The sequence below is a fragment of the Nelumbo lutea genome, chromosome 8, assembly GCF_056320005.1.
Source record: "Nelumbo lutea isolate HS-2025 chromosome 8, American lotus-T2T, whole genome shotgun sequence".
NCBI classification, from domain to species: Eukaryota; Viridiplantae; Streptophyta; class Magnoliopsida; order Proteales; family Nelumbonaceae; genus Nelumbo; species Nelumbo lutea.
In genome coordinates this window covers 5565728-5592109 of record NC_142691.1, presented here as the reverse complement: position 1 = coordinate 5592109, position 26382 = coordinate 5565728, and the positions used below count along the sequence as shown (strand labels likewise).

The 26382-nt window shown below is 42.4% G+C and overlaps 1 protein-coding gene across 2 annotated transcripts; it reads right to left on the bottom strand.

Annotated features, from left to right (window-relative positions):
• Positions 1-557: 557 nt before the first annotated feature.
• On the bottom strand, positions 558-25584 carry LOC148842347 (WD-40 repeat-containing protein MSI4-like). Of its 2 annotated transcripts, XR_016103378.1 has the most exons (16): positions 24887-25442; positions 24428-24491; positions 23534-23620; positions 23268-23330; positions 23077-23142; positions 22846-22920; positions 22602-22677; positions 21407-21620; positions 20247-20328; positions 6433-6506; positions 6150-6261; positions 5908-5982; positions 5119-5198; positions 1673-1772; positions 955-1236; positions 558-845 (listed from the first exon to the last, which is right to left on the bottom strand). XR_016103378.1 is itself a non-coding variant. In XM_088958469.1 (15 exons), exons 1-15 carry the CDS (start codon positions 25012-25014, stop codon positions 1135-1137), a joined length of 1398 nt encoding a protein of 465 aa, XP_088814595.1. In that variant the 5' UTR covers positions 25015-25584; the 3' UTR covers positions 847-1134. The 2 variants fall into 2 exon arrangements, 1 of the variants encoding a protein (XP_088814595.1); XM_088958469.1 differs by lacking the exon at positions 558-845 and having other exon boundaries at positions 847-1236; positions 24887-25584.
• Between the last annotated feature and the right edge of the window lie 798 nt (positions 25585-26382).

Genomic DNA, 26382 nt, shown 5'->3' with positions numbered 1-26382 from the left:
GGTCCCCTAAACTGGTTTTAAAAAAAGTAAAATAAAAATAAAGAAGAAAAGAATCAATACTGCCTGATACGCCCCTACCAGCATATCGGACGTATCAATATTTAGAACCTTGCCCCCCCCTAACTTTTGACAAATAACCACTGAACTTTCGGATTCCAACTTTTTCTCTTGCCTTTAACCGAATAGACAGAGAGTTAATTTATTAAAGAGACAATCTATGATGCCAAAAAGGATTTCAGATCTATTCTTTACAATACATCTCAACCACACATCAAGAGCATCTGTCATACTTGTATGTTGTTATTCATGGGAGATATTCCCAACAGAGTGAATGAAGTGTTGTTGAATCTAAAATTTCAAGAGGGTCTATGTCATAAATAAAAAGTTGGAGGAGGCTAAGTGCCTCAACCCAAAGTAAAAGGTGCTAACCCCTGTAATTTACCCAAAAATAAATAAATAAATAAATAAATGAATAAGAGAACCGTTCTGTGTACGCTGATTTTGGATCTATCGCATCCTGGTCACCATTCAATTTGTTTTGTAGCCGTAGTCATTGATTAGAAGGACAAAAACAAACTTATATTTGGGCCCGCACAAAGTCCATATGTTCAATAATGAAAGGAACATGCGCCCAAGCTTACTTCTACTTGCAAGGAGGCCCATCCCAATACGGGAATTCCTGAACGAAATAAAAAATCGTGTTGACTCAGAGAACAGCATCCAGTCGTACATTGGAGACATCTCCCCAATGAATGAATGTCCAATGTGCAGTGCAGCTGGATGCTTGGAAGAGAAGTATCAAAGTCCAAAACACACAAGCTTCCATAGCATGAATGAAGGGCATCCTTGAGGAAGAAAAAAGGTAAATCAAATCAAAATGCTAATAAACAAATAATATACCTCCTCGGACATGATAATGAAACATACACTTCAGTTCATCGTCACCAGACTCACCACTCGCCATCACCAAGCGGAACCCACTAAAGCATTAATGTCACTATCTATTCTCTTAGGCAGGGAAGGCATTAATACATTGTATGAAGAAGACTGGATCTGGATCACATCTACTGTGTTAATTGAATTGAAGCTCCAAAGCTTTCGGTACCCCATGGCAAAATAAATGCCCCATTAGTCTCAAGACTTTGCTGAGCACGACAGTATGTGCGATTTGAACTTCTCAAGCTCAGCCAAAACCTCCTCTTCTGGCCTGTAAATCAGATCACTCATGCGCCATATCTGCATAAAACAGTATCAAATGAGTGAATTACTAAGCAGACTGCTTGAGGCTGAAGCCTGGATGATGAGAACTCAAGTGTTGGAGAAATGCAAACCAACACAAATGTCATCTGTTTAATACTTACCAACCCTACCCGGATGTTTCTATTTAGGGTTGTAAATATATTTTCCATGTCTAAAATCTAAATAATGATGCATTATTTCGTACAGTGAAATTCAATTTGCATTTTAAAGTTTTTTTCACCTCTCCACTTCACCACAAAGCATGAGTCCATCAAAAAATATAGATATTGTCCATGCCTGACATGCAACCATGCCTAGCGGCTGAGTTTAGGATTAACATTTTTTTTTTTAGATCAATGAGTTTTAGGATTAACAATTTGCAAATGAAAAGTATAAAATCAAGAAAAAAAGAAAAAGAAAAAAAAAACATTACCTGTAATGTTCCACCACCCCCAGTACTTTCACAATCATCAGAAACACTAACAATTGTCCAAGGATCAGTTGCATTCCAATGAAAATCAACCACTTTATCCCTATAATACATGTAAAGGAATTTGTTTTTTACATAATAATTACTAACAAAGATATAGAAAAAAAAGGTAAGTCAAAAATAATTGATTGCCATGATCCAACTCCCATAAGATGGAAAAAATAAGATCATACTAAGAAAAATAACCACATTAAGAACCATGGGACGCATAACTTTTCCACAATAATACCAATTGAAGAGATATCATAAAATCTGAGAGTTAAATAATTTGTAACTAATTAAGGTCTTTGTATGGAGGTCCTCATGTCAGATCAACCACAAAAAAGTCAGCTTCTAATTTGAAAAGTTAACATGATCTCAAAACTAGAGATAAATTCGCATTCACTTCATGCACAAACACATGTAGCACAATTTCCAACACATCCGGAGACCATTATGCAAGTTCTCCTACAGTCTAAAGTGATAGGGCTTTAAATTTTTCTTTTATTGATGCATAGCTCCAACCATTTCATATTCTAATGTCACTTAACATCACCCAATAAGATGCCTAAAAAACTCCAACCATCCCTTCCTTGCATTTAACCCTCCAATTGATGATTTAATTTTTCCCTGCCACATCTCTTAATCCCTTAGAAATATAATGCAATTACCTATACTAAACAGGAAAGAATGCAGAAGAAATATCTCACACACTCCAAGTGTGGTAGTGGGCTGGCTAAAGAGCAACAAGCTAGTACTAAAAAATAAAAATAAAATTTTAAAAAAAAAAAAGAGTAAACAGGTTGATTCATGAAACTGTCAGACCACAAAAAAGCAGATAAAGGCTTTGGAGAGAAAAATAGGAATTGAAATGCTCATTGATTCATAGATCAGCAAACATTTTGGCAGATGCACTTGGGGTGAATAGGGATCAGCTTTTTAGGGACTGTTGAGGCATTAAATGTAAATCTAACAAGTGGGCTAGGCAGCTGAGGCCAAGCCTATCTTGGGATGTCTTTAGCATGATTATACACAAACCATTTTTAACCGCATCAATAAAGTACTTATGACATATCATTATCCATCAAATTAAAAAAAAAAAAAAGGAATCTCCCTTAGATGCTACAGTTCCTATCCTTCCAGGTCTCTCTCGTGGAGCAACTGCTCCTAACCCTCTTGAAAAGGAGATTGTTTGAGTTTGATGCACACTCCATTCTCAATCTAGGGCAACCTGGAACCAGAAGAATCTTCAACAAAGGAGACAGCAGCACCTTATACCTTATGGGTCTCTAGTGGTCCCATCAGAGATGTGGACTCTTTCAGAGCAGAAGTGATTACTGTTCTCATGAGGACATTCACTGCTAGGCAGGCCCATATCTCCTCTCTTACTATCACTCAGCAAATATTATTACATGGAGCCAGCCAACAAGTAGTGCCCCAGGGCCACTAGTCTATTATCATACTGAATCAAGGTAAAGCCTACCAAGGTTGAGGATGCAGATTACTGTAAGGCATGTATTCACCCATGTCGCTGTGGTAATATGGGTTGTCTAGGGGGAGAGGAACAACATAGTTGGAAATATGGGGTCTATTGAGGCACAGCAGGGAATAGTGATCTCTGTTGAATCCATGGGTTTCAGGCTTTCAGCCTCTGAAGAGTTTAAAGAGATCTCCTTGAACAACCTTAAAAGAGACCCAGTGAGAATCATTCTAGACCTTGGAAGACCTACACCAGGCAGAAGAAAGCCAATCAGCAAGTTTGGGTTAGGCAGGATGATATCTTGGAAGTTTGGTGATTTGACCTGTCAGGGTATTTTTGCCATTTTGCCTGATTGGTATCCAGTCAACAGGAGTATTTATCTATTCATTATTTAGTTAAGTTTCAAGTTCCAAAATCATGGGCTCAGTAGCTAGAAAGTCATAGATGTTATTCTCTTCTACATTTCAGTGACATTTTCGTAATTGCAATGAATAGTGTTTTTGATGAATGATGCAATGAATAGTGTTCGCCCACCATTTCTTACCTACGCATAAATAGTTGTGTTATCATTCAAATAGATGAATAAATAAAAAGGCTTGAAAGTTGATTCCTCTTACATGCTTACTCTATGGAGTGATTCTATTCAAACCCTAGACTGATTCTAGGTCCTCTCGAAGTGATTCATTAGGTTTTCTCTTTCTTCATTCTCTATTATCTAATTCAAAACTTTTAACAATAGCCACCATCTAATATCCAATCAAAACTCAGGTATGGGAGTGTTATAGAATCTGGTTATGAGGTAAATGAGAAATTTCAGAAATTCCAGCCTTTTCTCTCTTTTTTTCCACTTCTCCCTGTAAAACCCTAGTTGTTTTCCTTCAATATTCAGATCCTTAATCTAGTTAAACCACACTCCATATAACTCCATCACAAATAACCCCAAAAATTCAGCCCAAAATTTCACCCCATATAACCCCACTTCTTCTGTGCTCCTGTATTTTTTTTTCTTACGTTTTTTTAAGAAATATTGTTGGAAACAAAACAGGGGCTTCGCCACCGCCTCCTTCAAATGGCCCTTATTCTGGAATGAAACAGGGGCTCTGTCTCCTTATTTTTCTCCTTTTTCACTGCATTCAATCTTGTTATTGGCCTGAAACAGGGTCTCTGCCCCTTGAATATAGTCCAAGTCGTCCTCTTATTCATGGATTTTTTTTATTTCTTTAAGAAATTCTTTTTGGGAATAAAACAGAGCCCCCTTACTTTTTCTCTTTATCTTGCTGCATTTCCTTTTTTGTTGGCCTGAAACAGGTTATTAAACAATGAAATTAATATATTTAAATGGTGTATTTATGATGGCATTTTTATGTTTTTATATGAAATTTATAGTTAGTTACTCATTTGAATGGTTTTATTGCTAATAGGTAGTATACAGGTATGTTGGGTAGTATAAAAAGCTAATAAAGTAGCTTAGGAGAAGTACTGATACTTAGATTTTATGCTTTCAGATCCCATCACCTAGGCTCACCTAGGCACCTTGACAACTATGATTAAAACCTCCCAGATATTCTTAAATCCTTGCCTAAGAGACCAGCTCATAGACCTCCTACTCATCTCATTCTATTGTCAGAGGTTGTTACTTCAATTCAGTGGGAAGTCTACAAGGCAGTGAGCCTGTTACTCCTGAAGTTACATCTATTGGGTATAATCTTCCTCAATACAAATAGTGAAATCGTTTGGGCTTGCAGAAAACCCATTGGAGATGCTGACTCTACCAAGGCAGAGGTAATAGCTCTCAATCATAACTGGCCCATTCGAGATATGCAAGACAATCATTGTACATATTATTCTTTCATATCTTTATAATCAAATTTCAACAGTTACCAATCAAAAAAATTGAAAGTAGATAATACAGAAGGTATGCTTTTCAAACCTGTGCCCTGCATGTTGAAAAAACAAGCCTGGTGGAGAATTCGGCATCCTTGTTCCAAGACGGTCCTTTTTTTTACCAACCTGCAACATGACATTGAGTTCACCTCGTAAATATTGTAATTATGCTACAAGGAAACATGTGAATCAAGTAACAAACTCCATGAGACATGATGCGTAAATTTAGCCAAGACAGTATTTTTCTGATTCAGGAATTATCAATATGTCAGCATTATTAAAACCACTTCGTTTAGATGTGCTCTTTAATGGTTGTTCTGATTCTCTAACCAAAAGGAGACAACAAATAAACAAGCAAAAATAGAAGAAAAAATGTGTTAAAAAGAACGAAGGCATAGAAACCAACCTTTAAGGCACAATACCATTGCCAAGAATCAGGGGGAAATTTCCTAGAAACGATTTATAACTTACAAGAGGCAACCATCATGATCTGAGCCTTAGGAATGAATTATAAGAGGTAACCATCATGATCTGAGCCTTAAACATGTCATTGTTGTGTTGATCAATTTCTGATATTTCGTTTTTCTATCTAACAAAAGAACTGAATAGGAAGAAAGACATTTTAGAGTGGCCACATAAAAATTTCTCATGTTGCCCTTTAACAAATATGGAAAATCTTGGAGCATGGATATGCCTGATACAATTTGTTTGCCTTTAAATAATGCCTAAGATGCTAATTCTTGATGAATAAATTTCTCATAGGCTTCCAAAGAGCTTTACCAATAACTAATGAGTGAGACTATCATGGGATGAAAAATTGATAGAATATCCATACCTTCTCATGATCCCAAACATTTAAGAAACCATCCTCTGCAGAACTGCCAAAGACAGATGCCTTGTCGGGAGACCACTGGGACATGAATAAAAAACGCATGTTCAGGAAAGAGTAAACTCCAACCAACCTTGCAAATATATTGATCTTAAAATGGGAATTAGAAAGGAGTTTAAGGGCAGAAAAAAAAAAAAAAGAAAGGAGTTTGAGAACAAAAAAGATGAACTAAGAGTATCATCCCATACCTGAACACAAAGAACAGCAGCTTTATGGCCTTCAAATTTATAGACAGGTGACCCCACACCACCAGTAGTCAGGTTTCTCCGATCAAACATACGAACAGAATTATCAGCTGACCTGAAAAGATAACAGTGGCAAAAGAAAATAAGTTGCCCTTAAAAGCAGAGTATCCCAGTCCATGAAACAGGTAGTCTAAGATAGCACAGAATGTTAAACAAGCATGTGCACATTTGTTGACATTTCACAAAATCCAGTTGGAAAACCATAAGATCCGGATTGTGTGCATACCCGGTTAGAATAAGGTTTTCATCATGAGGATTCCAATCAACACAGTGCAGATCAGCATTATGAGCTTTCTCGACCTGCCACCAAAAGCAAACAGCAACCAGCAGAATATAATCACAAAAGGACAAGTTTCTGCCTGATAAGAAAAAAAATGCTCATAGCAAGCATATGCATTTCTGAACCAGTTATTTGCACCTTAAAGATAATGAGAAATTAACAGAAAGAATGGCATATAAATGGGCCAACCCCATTTACATAAAAAACAAATAGGCAACCTACAGCCAACACAACAGATAATGGCCATTTCATTGTTAAGTACACTGTTTACATTCTTATTGCACTAAGATAATTCATTGCAACCAGCCTACCCAACTATAGTGTTTGTCTTATCAATGCATTATTAAACATGAATTTTAAATGCAAAATACAACCACCATTTGCATTGAGCTGAATGTATAGGTGAATACAAGGAAGCAGTCTACAAAACCTATATGCATGTTCAGCTCCCCAAAGAAAGTAAATGTACAACATTAACAATGGACATTTACTTGATAAAAGAAAACTACACTTATAAGGAGATCATGTATACTATATAGGTCATGGGTAAAAGTCCAAAAGTGAAACAAATAGTCCAGTGCACAATATGGACCTCAAGAGTAGTTGGGCAAATAGTGCATTACATGTGTTAATGAAACAAAGAGTCCCTACCCACATCTTCTCAGTCACAACCATCAGCCAAGGAATTGGTAGATGTTGGAATCCATCCATGCAAGCTGTTCACTCCAAGGATGCCAAGGATCTTTTTTTTTTATTAATATGCCTATGAGCAAGGCCCTAAACAGATCCGGGTTGGCTAACCTCTAGAACCCATGGAATGCTGGAAACTGACATGTATCCAACATAGACAACTTAGGAAAATCCACAGAGCACTGCTTGATAGCCACCTTCCACCAGTCCACTATTTAAACCTAGGTTTTTGCCTAAAAGAACATTCTTCCCAAGCTACCTGATGAAGGGTGATTTGGCCCGACCTAGCGAGAAGGGGACATGTGGATGCAACCTGATTAAGGGATGACAGCTCAGCCTGGCAAGCCTAGTTTGCAACATTTGAGCTCGGGTATTCAGCCACCTCGGCCCAAAACTCCCTTGGCGTCGAGGCACCTCGGCATCCAATCCAGTTCGGAAATAAAGAATCGAAGTATCAGCTCGGGCCTAACAACCCGAATCGCCACGTAACCGACTCCAGAAGTCTCTCCAACAGATCCCGAATCTCTCGAGATCACGATGAAGGGATGAGAGATCCATCCCATGGACGCCCAAAGATTGCGGAATAAGGGGGCGAATTTCAAAAATTTTTCTCTCCCGTCAACTGGGAATCACATTCCCTATTTAGAAAATCATATTTGCAATGATCATTCTTGAACCTTAAACTGAACCAGATCTGAACCAAAAGGAATAGGAGAGAACTATACCTGATACGGAGAAGTAATATCTCCCAACGAAGGTGTTAATGCCCAAAGAAGGATCCAAAGACTGCTCCCACTGAAGATGGCACAGTGCAGGATGGAGCAGAATCAGCAGTGTTCTTCCCCAAGAACTCTGTCCTTCGCAAGAATCAGTAGAATGGTACGTGAGCACAGCTTCCTTTTCAATCCTTTTCTCAAAGAATTGATGTCAAGATCCAATCTTGACTTCTCCCACAACTGGAGATCGAACTGGCAAACAGGGCGACAAGAACAGGGAGGCAGCAAGAGAGTATTCGCAGGGTGCAGAATTCTCTCTTCTTGATTTCAGCACTAAAGAGGATCTGATGTATATCTCCTAAAGGTTGCCGCCCCCTCCTTCTTTTGTTAACTTAAAAGATCAGCTTCTAATCTCATTAGGAGCTGCTTATCCAAATCATATTTGGATCAGCCTTCTCTTCTAGTGATAAGGATAAACCCTTATCTTATCTACATATTAGATTAGCTTTCTCCTAATCCCATTAGGAGGTTTCTAGATCTGAATCACATTCAGATCTGGACTCTCTGAGTGGATAGGATTAAGACCCTATCCTATCTGCTAATCCATCTCAGAATTCGCCCCTTTAATTAACTAAATAAATAGCCCAGTTCGAAATGGGCTTTAGGCCCATTAAGCTTATGTGCTCACTTAACCTTCCTAACCGCTGCCCAGTTGGGCTTCCTTGTATGGCGTGGGACCCAAGCATTGATCTACACATCAGCCACATGGGTTCGGCCCAGCCTTTGTTACAAGGCCTGGTCGAATACACTGTTAAAGACAGTGCACCCCCTAAAACCCATCGAATGGGCTCTATGGGCCCAACACTTACCCTAAGTGGTCCCTGGGCCAAGCCACCTTGTAACACCCAGGGACTGTGGGCAGATGCAAGATTAGCCCATCAGGTATTATCCTCAATGGTCTTACACTTAACCTCTCAGCCCTTAATGATCATACACTGCCCGACAAGAGAGGACCTCTCCCTCGGCTGCAAGGAACAGTGTTGCACTCTCTACTTATATGGATCCCGGGAATTAAAACCTTTTTGCAAACATTTTAGAAACCATGATATATATACTTTTATATCTCATATAAAATATACTTTGCAAAACAAATCTCAACGGTTGAAATCGGCTGCCGGCAGTCTTGGTTTCCAACAGTGAGAGTGCATCCCCCATCATTACCTTTGTCCAACAAAGGGGCCGATCCTGTCACTATGATCACCCACTTAGATGAATTCTCGGATTGTCCCAACATACCCAAGTTTTGACCCCCGCTAAGGATCTCACTGATTGGTACATCAAAGACAGCTCGATCCGACACCTAGTGCAGTATCATAATCGAGTCTAGGGGTCGGGTGTAACTTTCCAGTTTTGCCCATCAATCTCCAAGGTCCAGGGCAATACTGGAAATCTGGTCCAGTTCAAAGATTCAATTAATCTCACACTGTATGTGCCTAGGGTCTCACCCCGGTAGCTGAGACAAGCCACCCCAACCGATTTGGTGGCACCACAGTGTCAGCCTTGTCAGGATAGGTCTCCCCAGACCGACCCACTGGCTGTGAACATTCTAAACTAACACGAGTCTCAATAAGTGTCCAGTTTAAGGGTATTACACAGAAACATACCAAGGGAACATGAATCAAATATGCACTTTTATTCATTTACAATAAACTCATAAAGTACATCAATTTTGATTGAAGCTAAGGGCATATAAAACTGTCTAACACACGATGAGCTAACAGATCCCGACTTTTCTGAGATCACGATGAGAACTCATCCCAGCTCCGCCAGAGTCGAAAGTGAAACGATAAGCCTTATCTACATATTGCTCCTTCGGAAGCAGAACGAACCCTATCTCCACACCCCGAAGATCCCAGAGCTCTTTCATGAGACCCACGACTACTGCAGTATATAAAGGCGGGAACCTCAAGGCAAAGGTACGCATGATTATTCTACTCTCTAGCATTCAAGCTCTCAAGCTCTTAAGCACTCAACTCGCGTTTACAGCATACTAATTTAAGCATCGGCGCGACCTTGCCAGGTTAGCCACCCGGGGTTCTCTGATAGATTGTCTTGGAGATAGATCTAGCTCGCTGCTCTATTGGAAGCCAGATCGCCCTCCAGCTAGGAGTAGTCAGATCGCACAACAACAATTAGCGCCGTCTGTGGGAAACGATCGAAAGGTCATCCCCATTCTTCGCAATTACCAACCTTGATTTCTACGTCAATGGCATCTTCCAGTCATACCGGGAAAAGCAACGAGATGAATGTCTCCGGGGGGCAACCCCAACCCCCTACTGTGTGCATCGGCCAATTCACCATCCTGCTTACTGCATCTGGAGTTCCAACACTGACCGCACCACCAAACACCACACAGGTGAGCGCCCCACTTCCCCCAGTGGTAGGCACAACTTTTTCTGAGCCTTCTATGGTTCCCCCTGGAGTCGGGCAGTCCCAGTTCAACGACCCAGTTCAGTGCGTCTGGGCTATCCGGATCCAGATGAAGCAGGTCCAGCAGTTTCAGCAGTACCAGCAGTATCAGCACTGGTTCCCTCCACTACCGCAGAACCACCAGTCGGTTCCACCTCGGCACCCAGGGGCCCATCAGAATTAGAACTGGCCTAGGACTAACCAGAACATCAGCCGATCTCCCCACCGGGGCGAAAAGACCTCACAAGTACCGATTCCTCTCAGGAGTCAGGTCTCGCCCCGTGGGAGAAGAGATGATTAGCTTACTCCACCGGCCTCGCAAGGGAACCTCGGAAACAGGTCCGAGGATACTCAGCCTAACAGAACCAATCCTCCTCGGCATTCACAGCAAGAAAATGATGGTTCACTAGTAGGTAACCAGTTCGGGGTTTGAGGTGCAAACTCGAGACAGGGCCTCTCCGTCCCTCGTGATAGCCAGCCCCAGATCCCACAAGGAACCAGGAGTTACCTCGCGACAGAGCGGTACCGGAGCACATCGAAGTCAACAGCACCAATGCCGAGCCAGTGAAGAAACAACAGCGGAGACATCGCAAGGCACGCCGTACCTCGGCTCAAAACAACCAGCTAGCAAAGCTAAGCCAGCGAGAAGGGCAAACCAAAGGTAAGGAAGAAGCGAGCTCGGTGGCTACAAAGGCCGCTCCTCTACTACTTTGCAGGTCGTCTCCCCTGTCTCCCAAGCTCTTGGTGGCCCCGATGCCAAAAGACTTCAAGATGCCCCCATTAGACAAGTACGATGGGTCCTTCGATCCTAATGACCATGTGGACTCTTTCCAGTCCCAGATGCACCTAGTTGGGGCTGATGAGTCTTGCAAATGTGTAGCCTTCTCCACTACCTTTAAAGGGGTAGTTCGAACCTGGTATTGGAACCTCGTGCCAGGATCGATCAAAAGTTGGTCGCAGTTCGCAGACTTATTTACCTTGCACTTCATCACTAGCAAGAAGTGCCCAAAGTCACAGGAAAGCCTTCTCAACGTAGTTCAGAGGGAAGGAGAACCAATCAGAAGCTATATTAAGCGCTTCAACGACACCTGCCTACAGATACCAAACCTCAACCCGGCAGTAAGACTCACTGCAGCGAAGAAAGGAATAACCCGCAAGGAGTTTAAATGGCATGTTGTAGCAAACAAACCAAAGGACATTACCGAGTTCCTAAAGCTCACAGATCAGTTCATCGATACCGAAGAGGAAATCAATCAGAAGGCCGACAACCCACCAACAGAAAAGAGGAAAAGAGACAATGAAGAAACAAGTAATGGCGGGCAAAAAAGAAGAGCAAGTCCCTGAGCATGGGAAGAAACAAATCCAGAAGTCGATCTCCCTCGCGAACTCGCAAATCAGGTCGACACTCTAGAACCCCACCTGTCAAAAGAACAAACTACACACAATTGAACGCTAGGCGAGAAGAATTCCTAATGGCCATTAAGGACTCCTTCGTCAGATGGCCTCCCAGGTTAAGGGGAGATCTTGCAATAAGGAACCAAAATGTCTACTATCATTTCCATAGAGACCACGGGCACAGCACAGAGAATTGCAAGAACCTCCACGACGAGATCGAGGAGATTATCCGCCACGGATACCTAAAGAATTTCATACAGCGAGAAGAGAGAGGCCAAGTAGATCGACAAACAGATCGACAGGGGGACCAGAGAAGGAATGCCCCCAAGACCAGCAGACAGAACGAGCAACCACCACGACAGTTGCTCGAGGAAAGACCGATCCGCAGGGTAATTAACATGATTTACCAGCGGGTCCATCATCGTAGGGTGTACATCAACAGTCGGGAGGACCTCAGTCCGCGAGCTAGAAAATGAAGAGGAAAACCCACCAAAGTGACCTCGGCTTGAAGAACCAATATACTTCATAGAGGACGATGCACGCGGGATCCAGTACCCTCATGACGATGCCCTAGTGGTAAAAATGAGAATCAACGACTTCGAAGTGAAGCTCATCCTGGTGCACTCAGGTAGCTCGACAGATATATTATTCAAGGAGACTTTTGACAAGCTACAGCAGAGCGATCTAAAACCGGCAGACGCTCCTTTGGTAGGCTTCAACGACGAGGAGGTCAGACCTCTCGGACGAGTCATTGTACCCATAGAGGTCGACACACGGCTAAATATCGCAAGGTTTGAGCACACATTCCTAGTGGTCACGACTCCCTCTCCCTATAATGCCATAGTAGGTCGACGCACGTCCTACATGTAATAGTATCCACCTACTATCTGGCGATGAAGTTTCCAACTATGGAGTAGTTGTGTGAGGTGACCAACTCGAATCTCGCAAATGCTACATAGCTGCTCAAAAAGGGAAAGCGAAGCTAGCGGATGATGTCGAGCTCAAGCGACCAATGGAATATGCCGACGAGCAAGCTGCCCCGACAAAGGAGACGGTCCACATCCCGGTCTCAACCGATGACCCAGCCAAGACTCTCCAGATTGGTGCCTCAATCAACGAACCACTCCGCTCCCAACTAGTAAGTTTCTTACTCAAAAACTTGAATATTTTTGCTTGGTTCGCGGCAGAAATGCCCGGAATAGACTCCAAGATTCTAACTCACAAATTGAATACCGACCCCTTATTCAGGCCAGTAAGACAGAAGAAGAGCAGCCTCGCCCCGGAACGTTGGAGGGCAGTCGATGAAGAAGTTGGGAAGCTCCTCGCAGCAGACTTCATCAGGGAAGTCCATTACCTGAGCTGGGTGGCTAACCCGATTCTGGTGAAAAAGGCCAACGGCAAGTGGTGCATGTGCATCGATTATACCGACCTGAATAGAGCTTGCCCGAAAGATAGCTTCCCGTTACCCAAGATCGACCGCCTGGTGGACGCAACCTCAAGGCATGAGTTGTTGAGCTTCCTGAACGCCTATTCCGATTACAACCAAATTCGGATGGACCTTCCGACAAAGAGAAAACTGCTTTTATAACTGAGCTCGAGTTGTACTATTATAAGGTCATGCCCTTCGGATTAAAAAATGCCGAGGCAACTTTCCAGCGCCTTGTAAATAAGATTTTTGAGCCGTTGATCAGCCATAAAATAGTTTTATGTAGATGACATAGTCATGAAGACCCAATTGTCAAATTCTTTATTAAATGATTTAAGGAGTGTTTTTCAAATTTTGCGAAAATACAATATGAAGTTAAATTCAAATAAGTGTGTCTTCGGAGTCACCTCAGGTAAATTCCTAGGCTATATAGTCAACCGACATGGCATCGAAGCCAACCCAGAGAAAATAAAGGTCGTCCTAGATATGAGACCACCCTGCAAGATAAAAGAGGTTCAAAGGCTGACTGGCCGGATAGCCGCCCTAAGCCACTTCATGTCTAAGTCGGAAGATCACTGCCTACCCTTTTTCAAAGCCATAAAAAAGAACAAGGACTTCGAATGGACTGTAGAATGTCAGCTCGCCTTCAACGAGCTGAAAAGATACTTAGGTACCACCCCAGTTTTAACCCGATCCGAGGAAGGGGACGTATTAAAGCTATACCTCTCTACGAGTGACAAGGTGGTTAGCTCGATACTAATTAAAGAAGTAGATCGGGTCCAACGACCCATCTACTATGTTAGTAAAGTTTTGCAGGATGCAGAAACCAGGTACCCAGAGATCGAGAAATTAGAGTGCACGCTAATCATAGCAGACTGCAAGCTCCGCCCATACTTCCAGAACCACACTATCGTCGTCCTCACTAACAAACCTCTGAGGCAAATTCTACTCAAACCCGAGGTGTCTGGCAGATTGACGAAGTGGTCTATCGAACTAAGCGAGTACGATATATGGTATGAACCTCAGACGGCAATCAAAGCCCAAGCCTTGGCTGATTTTGTAGCGGAATGCATGTTCAGTACGGCGACCCCCGAGCTGGCCGAGCTCAAACACACGACGGGAGTTTCAACCAATATGGCGCTGGTCTCGGTCAGAGCAAGACCGACCTGGGATGAGGAGCCTTGGATTCTCCACGTTGACGACTCGTCCAACCAACAGGGAAGCAGTGCAAGACTAATTATGTACGGTCCAAGCGAGGTGAAGCTGGAATTCGCACTGGTTCGAATTTGCAGCATCAAACAACGAATCAGAATACGAAGCATTGCTTGTTGGGTTAACCCTAGCAAGGGAAATGAAGGCAAAACACCCCGTCATATGCAGCGACTCACAACTGGTGGTCAACCAAGTTACTGGTGAGTACAAAGCCCGTGACCCCACTATGGTTGCTTACTTAGCCAAAGTCAAAGAGATCCTGTGTGGCTTTGTCTCATACTTCATCAAACAGATTCCGAGGTCCGAAAACGCTGAGGCCGACGCCGTGTCTCGATTAGCCAGCACAAGCAGTAACACCATGTGGACCGTGTACATAGAGGACTTACCTCGGCCCAGCATTCTCGGGGGTGCAGAAGAGGCCGCTCCCGTACCACAAGCAGAACCGAGTTGGATTGACCCACTCATAAGTTATCTGCTTAACGGGGCCCTAACTGCAGAACGCAATGCGGCCCGAAAGGTAGAGCGCCAGTCAGCTAAGTATGTCCTTATAGACGAACAGTTGTACAGAAGGTCTTTTACTATCCCTTACCTGTGCTGCTTGCGACCCTCAGAGGCTGAGCATGTACTCCGCGACACCCATGAAGGCTTGTGCGGCGAACACTTGGGGGGCAGAGCTCTCGCACAAAAAGCGTTGCGGCAAGGCTATTACTGGCCCACGACGAAGGTAGGTGCACTCGAGCTCGTCAAGAAGTGCGACAGGTGTCAAAGGCATGCCAACATCCACCATCAACATGCTGTCGATCTGAAATACCTCACTAGCCCATGGCCCTTCGCGCAGTGGGGAATCGACATCCTTGGCCCTTTCCCGCCAGCAACAAGGCAGAGGAGGTTCTTGGTCATAGTAGTGGACTACTTTACGAAATGGGTGAAAGCCAAACCTTTGGTAACGATCACAACCCGCAACATATAGAATTTCTTTTGGAAAAACATAGTATGCCGCTTCGGGCTACCTCGGGTATTTATCTCCAACAATAGGAAGCAATTCGAGGATTACAAGTTTCAAAACTGGTGTGCCGAAACGGGAATTCAACATAATTTCACCTCGGTGACACACCCCCAGGCGAACGGGCAAGGAGAAGTCACTAACAGAGCAATACTTCGCAGACTGAAAGCTCACTTAGCTTGAGCCAAGGGGTTGTGGGTGGACGAACTGCCCAGTGTCCTTTGGGCCTACTGAACTACCATTAAGACCGCCACAGGTGAAACCCCTTTCAACCTCACTTACGGCACAGAAGCAGTGATCTCAGCGAAAATCGAAGTGCCCTCACTACAGTTGAAGGCTTATGACAAGGAGACGAATGATGACGAGCTCCATACCAACCTAGACCTGGTAGAAGAGGTAAGAGGCCTGGCTTACATCCGGACTACAACTTACCAACAGAGAGTAGCTCGGTACTATAACGCCCGGGTCAGAAAACGACACATCCACGTCAGCAACCTAGTTCTTTGGAAGGTTATGGTACTTGATCCCGGCATTGGTAAGCTCGAACCGAATTGGGAAGGCCCGTACCAAGTAAGACGGGTGTTCGAGGAAGGCACGTACAAGCTCAAGACTTTGGAAGGGAAGCAGGTACCTCGAGCGTGGAATATCAACAACTTCAGAAAGTACTACTTGTGACCACCAAATTGATCAAAAGGGATCACCGAACTAGAGAGATCACCGAACTGGAGAGAGGACTACAAGTCACTCCTAGAAGCCTAAGGGCCATGGTGTCGAGTTGACATAAGACACCGGCACTACGACAAGTCCTAGTCGCCTCTTCGGCATAGGCAGATAAGTCCCAGTTGCCTCTTCGGCATAAGCAGATAAGTCCTACTCGCATCTTCGGCATAGGTGGACAAGTCCTAGTCACCTCTTCAGCATAGGCAAATAAGTCCTAGTCGCCTCTTCAGCATAGGCGGACAAGTCCTAGTTGCCTCTTCGGCATAGGCAGACAAGTCCTAATCGCCTCTTCGGCATAGGCAAACCAGTTCTCACGTCTGAGGCTAGACAGTTCTCTAGCCCACTTCGACATATAACAACAAGTTAATCCCATTTGAAGTCAGACCCGATGGCTCGACACTAAGGGATAACCAACACCTAAGCGAGTAGCCCGTGTGCAGACAGGTCAGGTATATATCCTACAGTGTCCACCCACCTCGGCGTACAACGATACGAAGTTATCCCTACTTGGAGTCCAGCTCGTTAGCTCGACAATTCAGGGTAACCTACACTTAGAAAAAATTCACTCCTATTTGGTTTAGCTCGCCAGTTCGGGAGTTATCTTAACTTAGAAGAAAAAAAGAAATTTTTGCACAAAGATTGCAAAAAACATTTGTAATTCATTGATATGGAATTTCGGATACAAAAAAAAAAATTACAATGCACCAAACTCGGTGTATTACAGAAGGGGGTCCAAGAAAAGAGGCATCTAGTCACTTCGAGGCTCCTCATCCTTGCCGAAGGCTTCGGCAAGAGGGTCTGTCTCCATGCAGCTCTCGCCAGCACCGGTCTCCTCATCTTCATCAAGCAAGTCGCCGTCACTTTCTGCTTCGGAGTCCGGATCTTGGGCAACTTCGATGGCCATCTCCTCTGTGATCCTCGAATTAGTTATGGCATTGAGGTCGAGCTGGGGAAATTCACGTCGAGTCAACCACAGGCCAAGTTTGAATCCTTTGCGGTAGCTCGCTGTCCCTACCTCGACCATCTCTTTACGGTACTCCGCTGATAGCCTTGGCATCCTCCATTGCCTGAAGAAGTAGCTCGATTCGTTCCTTCACACGAGCCTCGAGGTTCTCCACCTCCCTCTTCAATGCCGCCTCACGCTCCTCGAGTTCCTTCTTCTCTGACATCAGCAAAGTGAGCAGCTCCTTAGCCCGCGCATCGTTCTTTAAATGGTTATTCTCGTTACGAGCTAAGTTCAGTTCGACGTGAGCTTTCCGGGAAGACTCTTCGGCTCCGAGGGCTCGCTTCAAGTTTACCTCGAACTGATAAGCCAAGGCATGGATGGTGGATTTCACCTGCCAAGAGAAAAAGACAAGCATCAGTATACAAAAATCCTAGTACAAGACAAATTGAAGAGACAAGTCCGAGAACTTACCACCATGTAGTGAGTAGCCGCTCGGGCTCCGAGTTGAGCAACTGGTAATTCAGCCCAACTAGCGAGCTCCTCAGCAAATACCGCGCCCTTGCTCTTGAGAAGGCCAAATTTCAGAGTCAAAATACTCTAAACTGCATCGTCGCTGCCCGAAGAAGCAGCAGCTGCAGGGACAAGCTCCGAAGACGTATCCTCCTCGGGCACGCGAGGTGGGGAGGGCTTGCCGAATCCTCTTCAACCAGGTCTATCACAGAAGGTTGATCGGCAGTTGATGGCTGCTCGGACTCTGGAATGGCAACTGGTGGGGGCTCGTGGTGGCTCTTTTCTTCTTCCCTTTCTTCATGCTCCCAAAGAGTTCGTTGGCGGGGATGTCCATGATAGCTGCGACAAGAAACGAGCTGTCAGATGTAGTACCGAAGTAAAACAGAGAGAAAGTACAGCAAACAGCGACCTACCAGAACTCAGACTGACCTGCACGAGCTTCTCCTCAATCACGAAATCTTCAAACTTCAAGTCAAGTTTCACCCAAGATCGGAGCGCCTCCCTTGTCTTCAGGTACAACCTAACACCGGGGTCCTACATGGCTGCCCTCCAATGGGTTGGGAAAGGCCACCCCTCAGTGTTGCGAACCACAAAATAGCGCATCTTCCAGGCTGAGACCTTGTTAGGGAGCTCGTGCAAAAGTTTAAAACCAGGGCGAGGTGACAGATAGTAAGTTCGTCTATGCTCGGGCAAAACACAAGACGAATTCTTCTTTATGGAAAGAATAGAAGAAAAAACGTCGAGGTTAAGGGGAAGATTGTAATTGTGAAAAAGTGAAATGGTCCCTACAGTATTGCGGATGGAGTTTGGGTGTAACTGATCTATGGTGATATTGAACAATTTTATGATCTCAACTATGAGGGTGAAGTGGAAGGTGAAGACCAGTTGCGAGTTGCTCCTCAAAGATCACGATCTTGTCGTGACTGTGAAGCCAAGGGAAGTTACCTACGGGGATGTTGTACACAAGGTCACTGGGAATGCTATACCGAGCTACTAGGGTTAGGAGCCTGTCCGCCGTCATTTTCGATGGGCCGAAGTTATCTGATAACCGACCTCGATGTGAGGTGGAAGCCAAGTTACCTGAGGCCTCTCGCTCCCGCCGAGGTGAGTTCACCTCGGGAAGACCGTGGACCGCATCCTGGCCCGAAGTAACCTCCTCAGTAGGATGAGGATCTACGGCCTGAGCCGAGGTAACCCACCTTGGCTCCAGCGGATTCGCCACTCCCATCTAAGAGACTATCAAAACTAAAGCTAGACATACTAAAGACACGGAATTGAAAAGAAAAAGCAAAAGGAAGACTCACCAAAAGAAAGACCAAAGAAAAGAGAAGCGACCTCGGAAAGACTTGAACGCGACCTCAAAGAGTGCGGATTAGCAGACTTATGGCGAGGAAAATGAACCCCTTGGCCCCTATTTATAGCCAGTGTATACGGGGATCAACGATCGAGATCAACACGATCCAACGTCTCCTAGGAAAACCAGCTGCACGACCCCCAAGGTTGAAATCGATTTAGCGCATACTTTGACGTCCACAGAGTTTATAAAACGGTGTGACGTCCGCGCGTAACGTAGACGCAACTTGGGTTATTCCTGGTTGAGTCTGGCGGTCGAATAGGTCCGACGAACGATCCGTCCGTCAAGCCGCCTAGACCTCGTGCCAAATCCACCTGGATTCGTCATGAACTCCCCGCACCGGGTAGAGACCCTTGGCTCGGGGAGTGGGGGCCAATTGATGAAGGGTGATTTGGCTCGACCTAGCAAGAAAGGGACACCGTGGACGCGACCTAATTAAGGGATGAAAGCTCAGCCTGGCAAGCCTAGTTCGCAACATTTGAGCTTGGGTATTTAGCCACCTCGGCGTCGAGGCACCTCGGCGTCCAATCCAGTTCGGAACTAAAGAATCGAAGTATCAGCTCAGGCCTAACAACCTGAATCGCCACATAACCGACTCCAAAAGTCTCTCCAATAGATCTCGAATCTCTCGTGATCACAAAGAGCTAACAGATCCCAACTTTTCCGAGATCACGATGAGAACTCATCCCAGCTCCGCCAGAGTCGAAAGTGAAACGATAAGCCTTATCTACATTTTGCTCCTTCGGAAGCAGAACGAACCCTATCTCCACATTTGGAGATCCCGGAGCTCTTTCATGAGACCCACAACTACTCCAGTATATAAAAGCGGGAACCTCAAGACAAAGGTACGCATGATTACTCTACTCTCTAGCATTCAAGCTTTCAAGCTCTCAAGCACTCAACTCGCATTTACAGCATACTAACTTAAGCATCAGAGCGACCTCGCCAGGTTAGCCACCCCGGGTTCTCTGATAGATTGTCTTGCAGATAGATCCAGCTCGTTGCTCGATTGGAAGCCAGATCGCCCTCCAGCTAGGAGTAGTCAAATCGCGCAACAACATTACCTATCTCAAAACAGTTAAAATTCCTTACTAATGTCACTAAAAGTTATTCGATGCTTCAGCAAACACTTTTAACACCACATAACAAAGAGATCAGATGTTTTAATCAAGGACCTAAATGCAACAATTATTTAAACCAATATTTCATCCACATTCTAGATCCATCAACAATTCAGTACTCTTCTTTCATGAACATGGTAAGGCACATAAAGGCCAAAAAATGATCATATTAAATAAACAAATGAAAAGGCATCTAACCTTAATGGCTGGACTAGTACCAGTTCGTGCATCCCATAGTATAAGGCAAGAATCATCACCTACACTACAGAACTCCTGCGCACTTCAGCATAATTAAGGCAAAGTTAGCAACAATATAGCATACAAAGAAATTATGAATGAGATAACACATTCTATAAAATTTTGTTACAAGTGTCACCATATGATATTGATGCAAGATTGTGGACATGTTTTGTTTATATACATGCAAGAGTGGATTAAAAGGTAACAAGATTTCTGATGCCCCACATACAAAACTTTCCAAATGAGATTGAAGCATAACCTAGGCTGCCCTTGCCTTGAAGTATAAGGAGATTTCCAACTTATCACCAGATTGATGCAGGATGTAAAGGATCCTTGAACTCTTTGTTACAACATAAGGGAAGCTAGATTGTGGCCTGTAGCGTAAAAATCTCATTCAATGAGCAGAAAGATTATTGTATTTCCTAAATGTTTCCTTCTTTTCTTATTGGATCGGTAACTTCATTAAGCAAATTAAGAACTATCAAGTACAACTGTCAGCCCCAGAATAGGTGCTGACCCCTAAAGACCTTTTTTTAGAATTCTGCCCAGAATAGCATTTCCCTCAATATCCCCTGTTTAGCTAAAGTATCAGCTAGTCCATTAACAGATCTCCTAGTCCATTTGAAAGAAGCCACAATCTCCTTTTGTTATGTTGGTGATCTTCCTTATAGCATGTCTAAAAATCCGAGCTCCCAAGCTGCCCAATTTCATATTTGGTTCAGCCCCATCTGTTTGGCAAATCTCACCAGAGAAAGGGTGAATGGGCACGTTGTGTTTGAGGCCTGCCATGCCAGGATAGGTTTTAGCTTATTATTTTTTTTTCCTGGGGCAAGATAGTGACTTTGTTCCGGTGTGTTGGTTATTCCAGACTTCCAGTATGAAGGTTCTCTTTGTATTCTTTTTCCTCAGATGTCAACAGAACTCTCATTATCTGTTATTGATCAAAAAGAGCTCCATAAGTGGCACTTGGTACTGCCAATACAAGATTGAATAATAATTGGAATCATAACCATTGTGCATTTGATAAAGAACTTGTAAAACCAAGCAATGTGAAAAATCAGGAAAAAAAAATCATTCCACCCATACATGTTGCATTTGACAAGGAACATGCTAGCTACCTTGATGGACAGAACTGCACATCTTCAACAGTATCATCATGCCCATGATAGATACCACGTGGTCCAACAGCAAGGCTCTCTGCAGCTTTATCAGCAGCACCAACCTTAGAGGCATGTTTAATGCTTGAGCTCCCAGAAGCTGGGGATTTTGTGTCTGCTGCTGAAGCAGTGATATGATCATGAATACTCCAAAGAACAACTGACTTATCTTTTCCTGTCATAGTAATAATAGTAACAATAATAATCTTGGTAAGAAGTTCATTGATTATTGAAGAAAAAAAAATTATGCAATGCTAATACAGGAAAAAAGGGAAGGTTCAATTTCAGTAATGTAGTATAGAGGACAAGGAAGCAATTGAAAGTTTGAAACCCCAAAGATGTCATCCAGATATAAATTATTCAAGTAAAATCAAAAAGCGCCCTGATGCCTACTCATATCCCAGGTGCAATTTACATGAAAAAGCAAATAAGCACAAAAATAGGAACAAAAGTTCCATACTAAACGGAATTACGGGCCATTTGATAACAGCTGAAGTAGCTGAAATGAATGGCTTGCTGGTTTGCCTTTTAGTGAATAAGTTATTAAGGGGGTTGTGAGCTTATTAATGGCTAAATTTGAAGTTGGGTTGACTATAATATTCTTAAAGAGTTTACTATTTAATTATTTTATCCATACATAAGACAAACCAACAAGGCACTCACTTCACTTCAGCCATTATTGAATGACCCCTTAGTAAGCTATTAATTAATAATTTAATAGTAACAATTAGTAACTATTAATTATTGTAACCATGTAGTAGTCACATATTACAACAAAAAAAATGGAAAAAAAAGGACAATGATAAAAATGATAATAACAAAGGAATCATTGATGTGTATACCATCAAAAGAAAAGGTGAAGTCTAGTAGAAGAAAAAAAAGGAATTCCATTATGGCCACCATAAAATAACTAAGTTTTAACCTAACCGTGTAGTGGTCATATATTACAACAGAAAAAATGAAAAATAAAAATCTAGAACAAGGATAATAATAATAATAAAAGAATCTTTGATTTGTATAGCATGCAAAGAAAAACTGAAGTCTTTTAATAAAATTGCCAAAAATATATTAAACTTCTAAGTTACATAAACACAAGTCCACCTATAGGTTACAAATCCACATTGACAAGGACTATCAGCAGGCAAAATTTCCATACCACCGGACAGGACAAAAGGCTCTGTTGGGCACATGGCAAGTGCAAATTCTGCATTGTCTTGATGCCCTGTCAATATCTGCAAAATAATGGGTTTAAAATTCAAAAGATAAGCATGATAATACAGCAATAACACCAGACCCATCTTCTGGAATGAAAAACAAATTATAAGCCTTCAAAAATTTAGTCTCGAAGTGACAGAAAGAACCTGAAGTGAAAACATAAACTAAATTTAGAATAAACATACCAGATCTGGACGAGAGTCAGCAGCTCCCAGTACAGCATGACGGTTAGGTTGAGCCTCAACATCCCATATGAGAACCTGATTCACAAGTTTCATAAACCTAACCCACATCAAGCTTTGCCAATTTGGTAAAATCAGAAATAAGTCAAACCAATATAATTTGTTCATGCATAACCTACTTACTAGTTGGTAAATTTAGAAGCACATGCAATAGGTTTATTTTAGAATGCTTACATCAGGACTATCGGTATGGGTGGCCACAATCTTAGTGTTCTTTGGCAGCTCCCTTATTCTGTTTACCTGCAGAATTGTAATAGATGAAGGACAGCTTCGTTAAAAGTAAAAGCACACAATAAATTAGGCATTTCTACACTCATGTCTAATTGACGAAACAGAAAACAGAAACATGAAATAGAGATTCATACCTCTCCAGGATGTATAATGGTTTTAAACTTCTTTACAAACGGAGAACGTGCTTCTTCATTGAACTGCATAAAGCAATTACATTGATAACAATAACAACTATATGATACTTAAAGAATCAAAGACCGCCTGATAAACATTGACAGTGAAGAAAAAAGGCAAAGGGCTCAGAAGCGAAGATATCCTTTTTTTTTCTTTTGTGTGTGTGTGCGCGTGTTGGGGTTCAACAATCAACAGAAGCATGGAAATTAGATAATGGAAACCTCACCTGTGATATGTGCTCCGCTGCAGCAACCCTTGGTTTTACAACTTCACAATTTGCCAACACAAGAGTGTTTGGAACACTACCATCAGTCTGAAAATTTTTTTAACCAAAAAACATGCATCAAAAGAAGCGTCTAATATGGTCATGACAAATGCATGCAGTAATTTACAAAGTACTGTGCATTTGTCTTTTCCTTCTCTTCTTTGGGATTGGATCTTTTGGTGCATATACATATTATAAGTTATAACAGTAGAAATACAAAGACTATTCACATCAAAATCAATAAAAAATAAAGCAAAATGTAAACTTCAGTGCCATCAACAAGTGTACCACCACTGTATCGTGCTGTACTAAAACATTTAACAAAAAACACTTAGATATTTATCTAACGCAATATAATATAGAGTTCTAGACATTTTCACACTATTTTCAGAGACAGTGCTATCAGAGGGAAAAAAAAAAAAACTAACATATAGGACCCCTAGGGGGAGCTTGGTTAACTTGATCTTCTGGTGTGTCTAAAGTGATGCTGAAGGTCAAGCATTGCAACCTAGCATTTCTCTTAGTGAATACTGCTTCCACAACTTTGTTTTGAAACAACTTGTTGATAGCGATGTCACTATGGGGGTACAATTGAACTTTACATGATGCATGTATCGAGAGTAAAGGCACTACGCCGCATTATTTTCTTAAAATTACGAGCTTTTTTTGTAAAAGAAATTTATGAGCTTAAAGAACTACCAAATCTAAAGTAGTTTCTAACAATCTACAGTGCCATTCTACAATGCACATGCCAAGGCGTATCCAAGCCTACAAGAACAAGGTAGGCCTAAGAAGCATGGATTGCACGCAATTAAGAATCAAGACCAAAATTGTGACCACATCAAGACGGCTTGCCTGTTCAGAAAGATAAAGACGCTGGCGATTCTTGTAAGTCGCCTGCTCCAGTTGTGGACCCCACCTATTACATCAAGGACAAAAGAAAAAATGACGGTCAGCAATGGCACGTTGACGCTTGAGGTGCATATATTTCGAATGGTTCAAATCGAAAGCACCCCGGCTCGGATTTAAGACAAACGCATGAACGAAGAACCTAGGCCTAGGTCGCAGTTCTAAGACCAGGCAATGCATCAGTCAAAAAAATAAGCAACAAAAATGAACCTCACGTATCCTTTCAGCCAATGAAAATACACATAGCATAACCAGTAGAAAAAACCCAAAAAAAAGTACATTTGGAAGATCAAAAAGGGTTTATTAGCTCTTCGGCTGGGATGGACAGACAAATGAAATCACATGAACCCTAGATAGAAATTGAGAGTGGTGCACGGAGAGAGAGAGAGAGAGAGAGAGACGAACCGGCAAGAGAGAGAAGGCCATACGAGGTTGTGGTTGGCAAGCCAGTCGTAGAGAATGGGAACAAGGGACTTCCACTGAGTGTACCTTTCATCGACTGATGGCTGTCCTGCTTTCCCTCTCTCCTTCATTTTCCCACCTGCTCGGCTGCTCTCACTCTCTCTCCCCTTCCTCCCTTCCCTCCTTTTGCTTTCCCGCTCGATCTTCTCTCTCTTCACGCTAGTCTTAACTCCACCGTGACAAATGCAGATAGGTCGTATTATGTCTACGTTTGTCGGGCTTTCTTATTTTTAGGTAAAGTTTTTGGTGACGCGCCGACACTGACAATTGACAATAGGTTTAGGATCTGCTCGTCTCACAACGACCTCACAGGAACATCTCACCGTGCATTGAAAACATCTCGCGCAGGAGATGATTCCAATGCACGGTGGGATGTGACTGTGAGACCGGTGTGAAGCGCTATGTGTGATAAGCAGATCCGGTCTCCGAGTGGGACTGAAAGTCTGAAACCCCTAATTTCCGACACCGAAAAAAAAATACGACAACAAGAAGTAGGTGCAAGTCGGACGGACCAAACACACAGGGTTATAGGATTGGCCCGATTTCTCTACTTACTTTTTGACAAATATCTCTTTAATTATTACATTTTTACATGTCACACAAGCACTTGCATATGCAAATCAGGGTATGTGAATACTCCGAAGCTTTGTATCACAAACAAACAGAAACTAAGTGACATTTTGAAAAAACAAACAAGAATAAGTTAAATTCAGTTTTTAACATTATTAAAATTAGGGAGGAGGACATTTTAAGGGTGATCTAATTACTAAATAGGGTTCAATTCAATTTCTTGTTCATTTTTTTTTGGTTTACCTGATTAAATTACTATTAGGGATGCAACTCGGACTGCTTGTGGTGTTTAAATACCTATTTTATTTTACACCCATTTTTAATTATAAATTGATAATATGTTTTCAATGATAGATTTGCAACATCAAAAAGTGCAATAATTACATTAAGAGGTATGTTGGTATTGATGAACTTTTATTTCCTCTTAAATCTTAATGCATATGATATTGATATTGTTCTGAATTCTAAAAATTATCAAATATCCATTTTGACCCTATATATGAGAGTTTTTGTTTATCTTTTTTTAGAGTATCATTGATACAAAAGTTTATATGATTGAACTTTATGTTTCATTTGAATAAGTGTGAATGTTAATATGTAGAGTGTAAAACGGTTCATATAAATTGTAAAATTGAATTAGTTTTGCACCAGCAAATTCAACTTTTTACCAAACATATTTTTAATTGTAATGGATGCAAACATGAATTCTAATAAAGCATGTGTTTTTTTTTTTTTTAATCAAAAGCTCACTTGAATGCAAACAAAAATGAACCAAAGTGCAAATTCATCTTGAACCATGATTTATATTCCATTTGCATCTTTTCCAAACACAATCATAAGAAATAAGAGATAAGAGGAAACGAATATCA

Bases quoted from the DNA above. Each gene is read 5' to 3' on its own strand.
- LOC148842347 (XM_088958469.1), bottom strand. From the start codon at position 25,014: ATGAAGGAGAGAGGGAAAGCAGGACAGCCATCAGTCGATGAAAGGTAC. The intron at 23,621-24,427 runs GCAAGCCGTCTT...AAAAATTTTCAG, and splicing joins GTCTTTATCTTTCTGAACAG to ACTGATGGTAGTGTTCCAAA. The intron at 20,329-21,406 runs GTAGCTAGCATG...ATTATGCTGAAG, and splicing joins GTGCAGTTCTGTCCATCAAG to TGCGCAGGAGTTCTGTAGTG.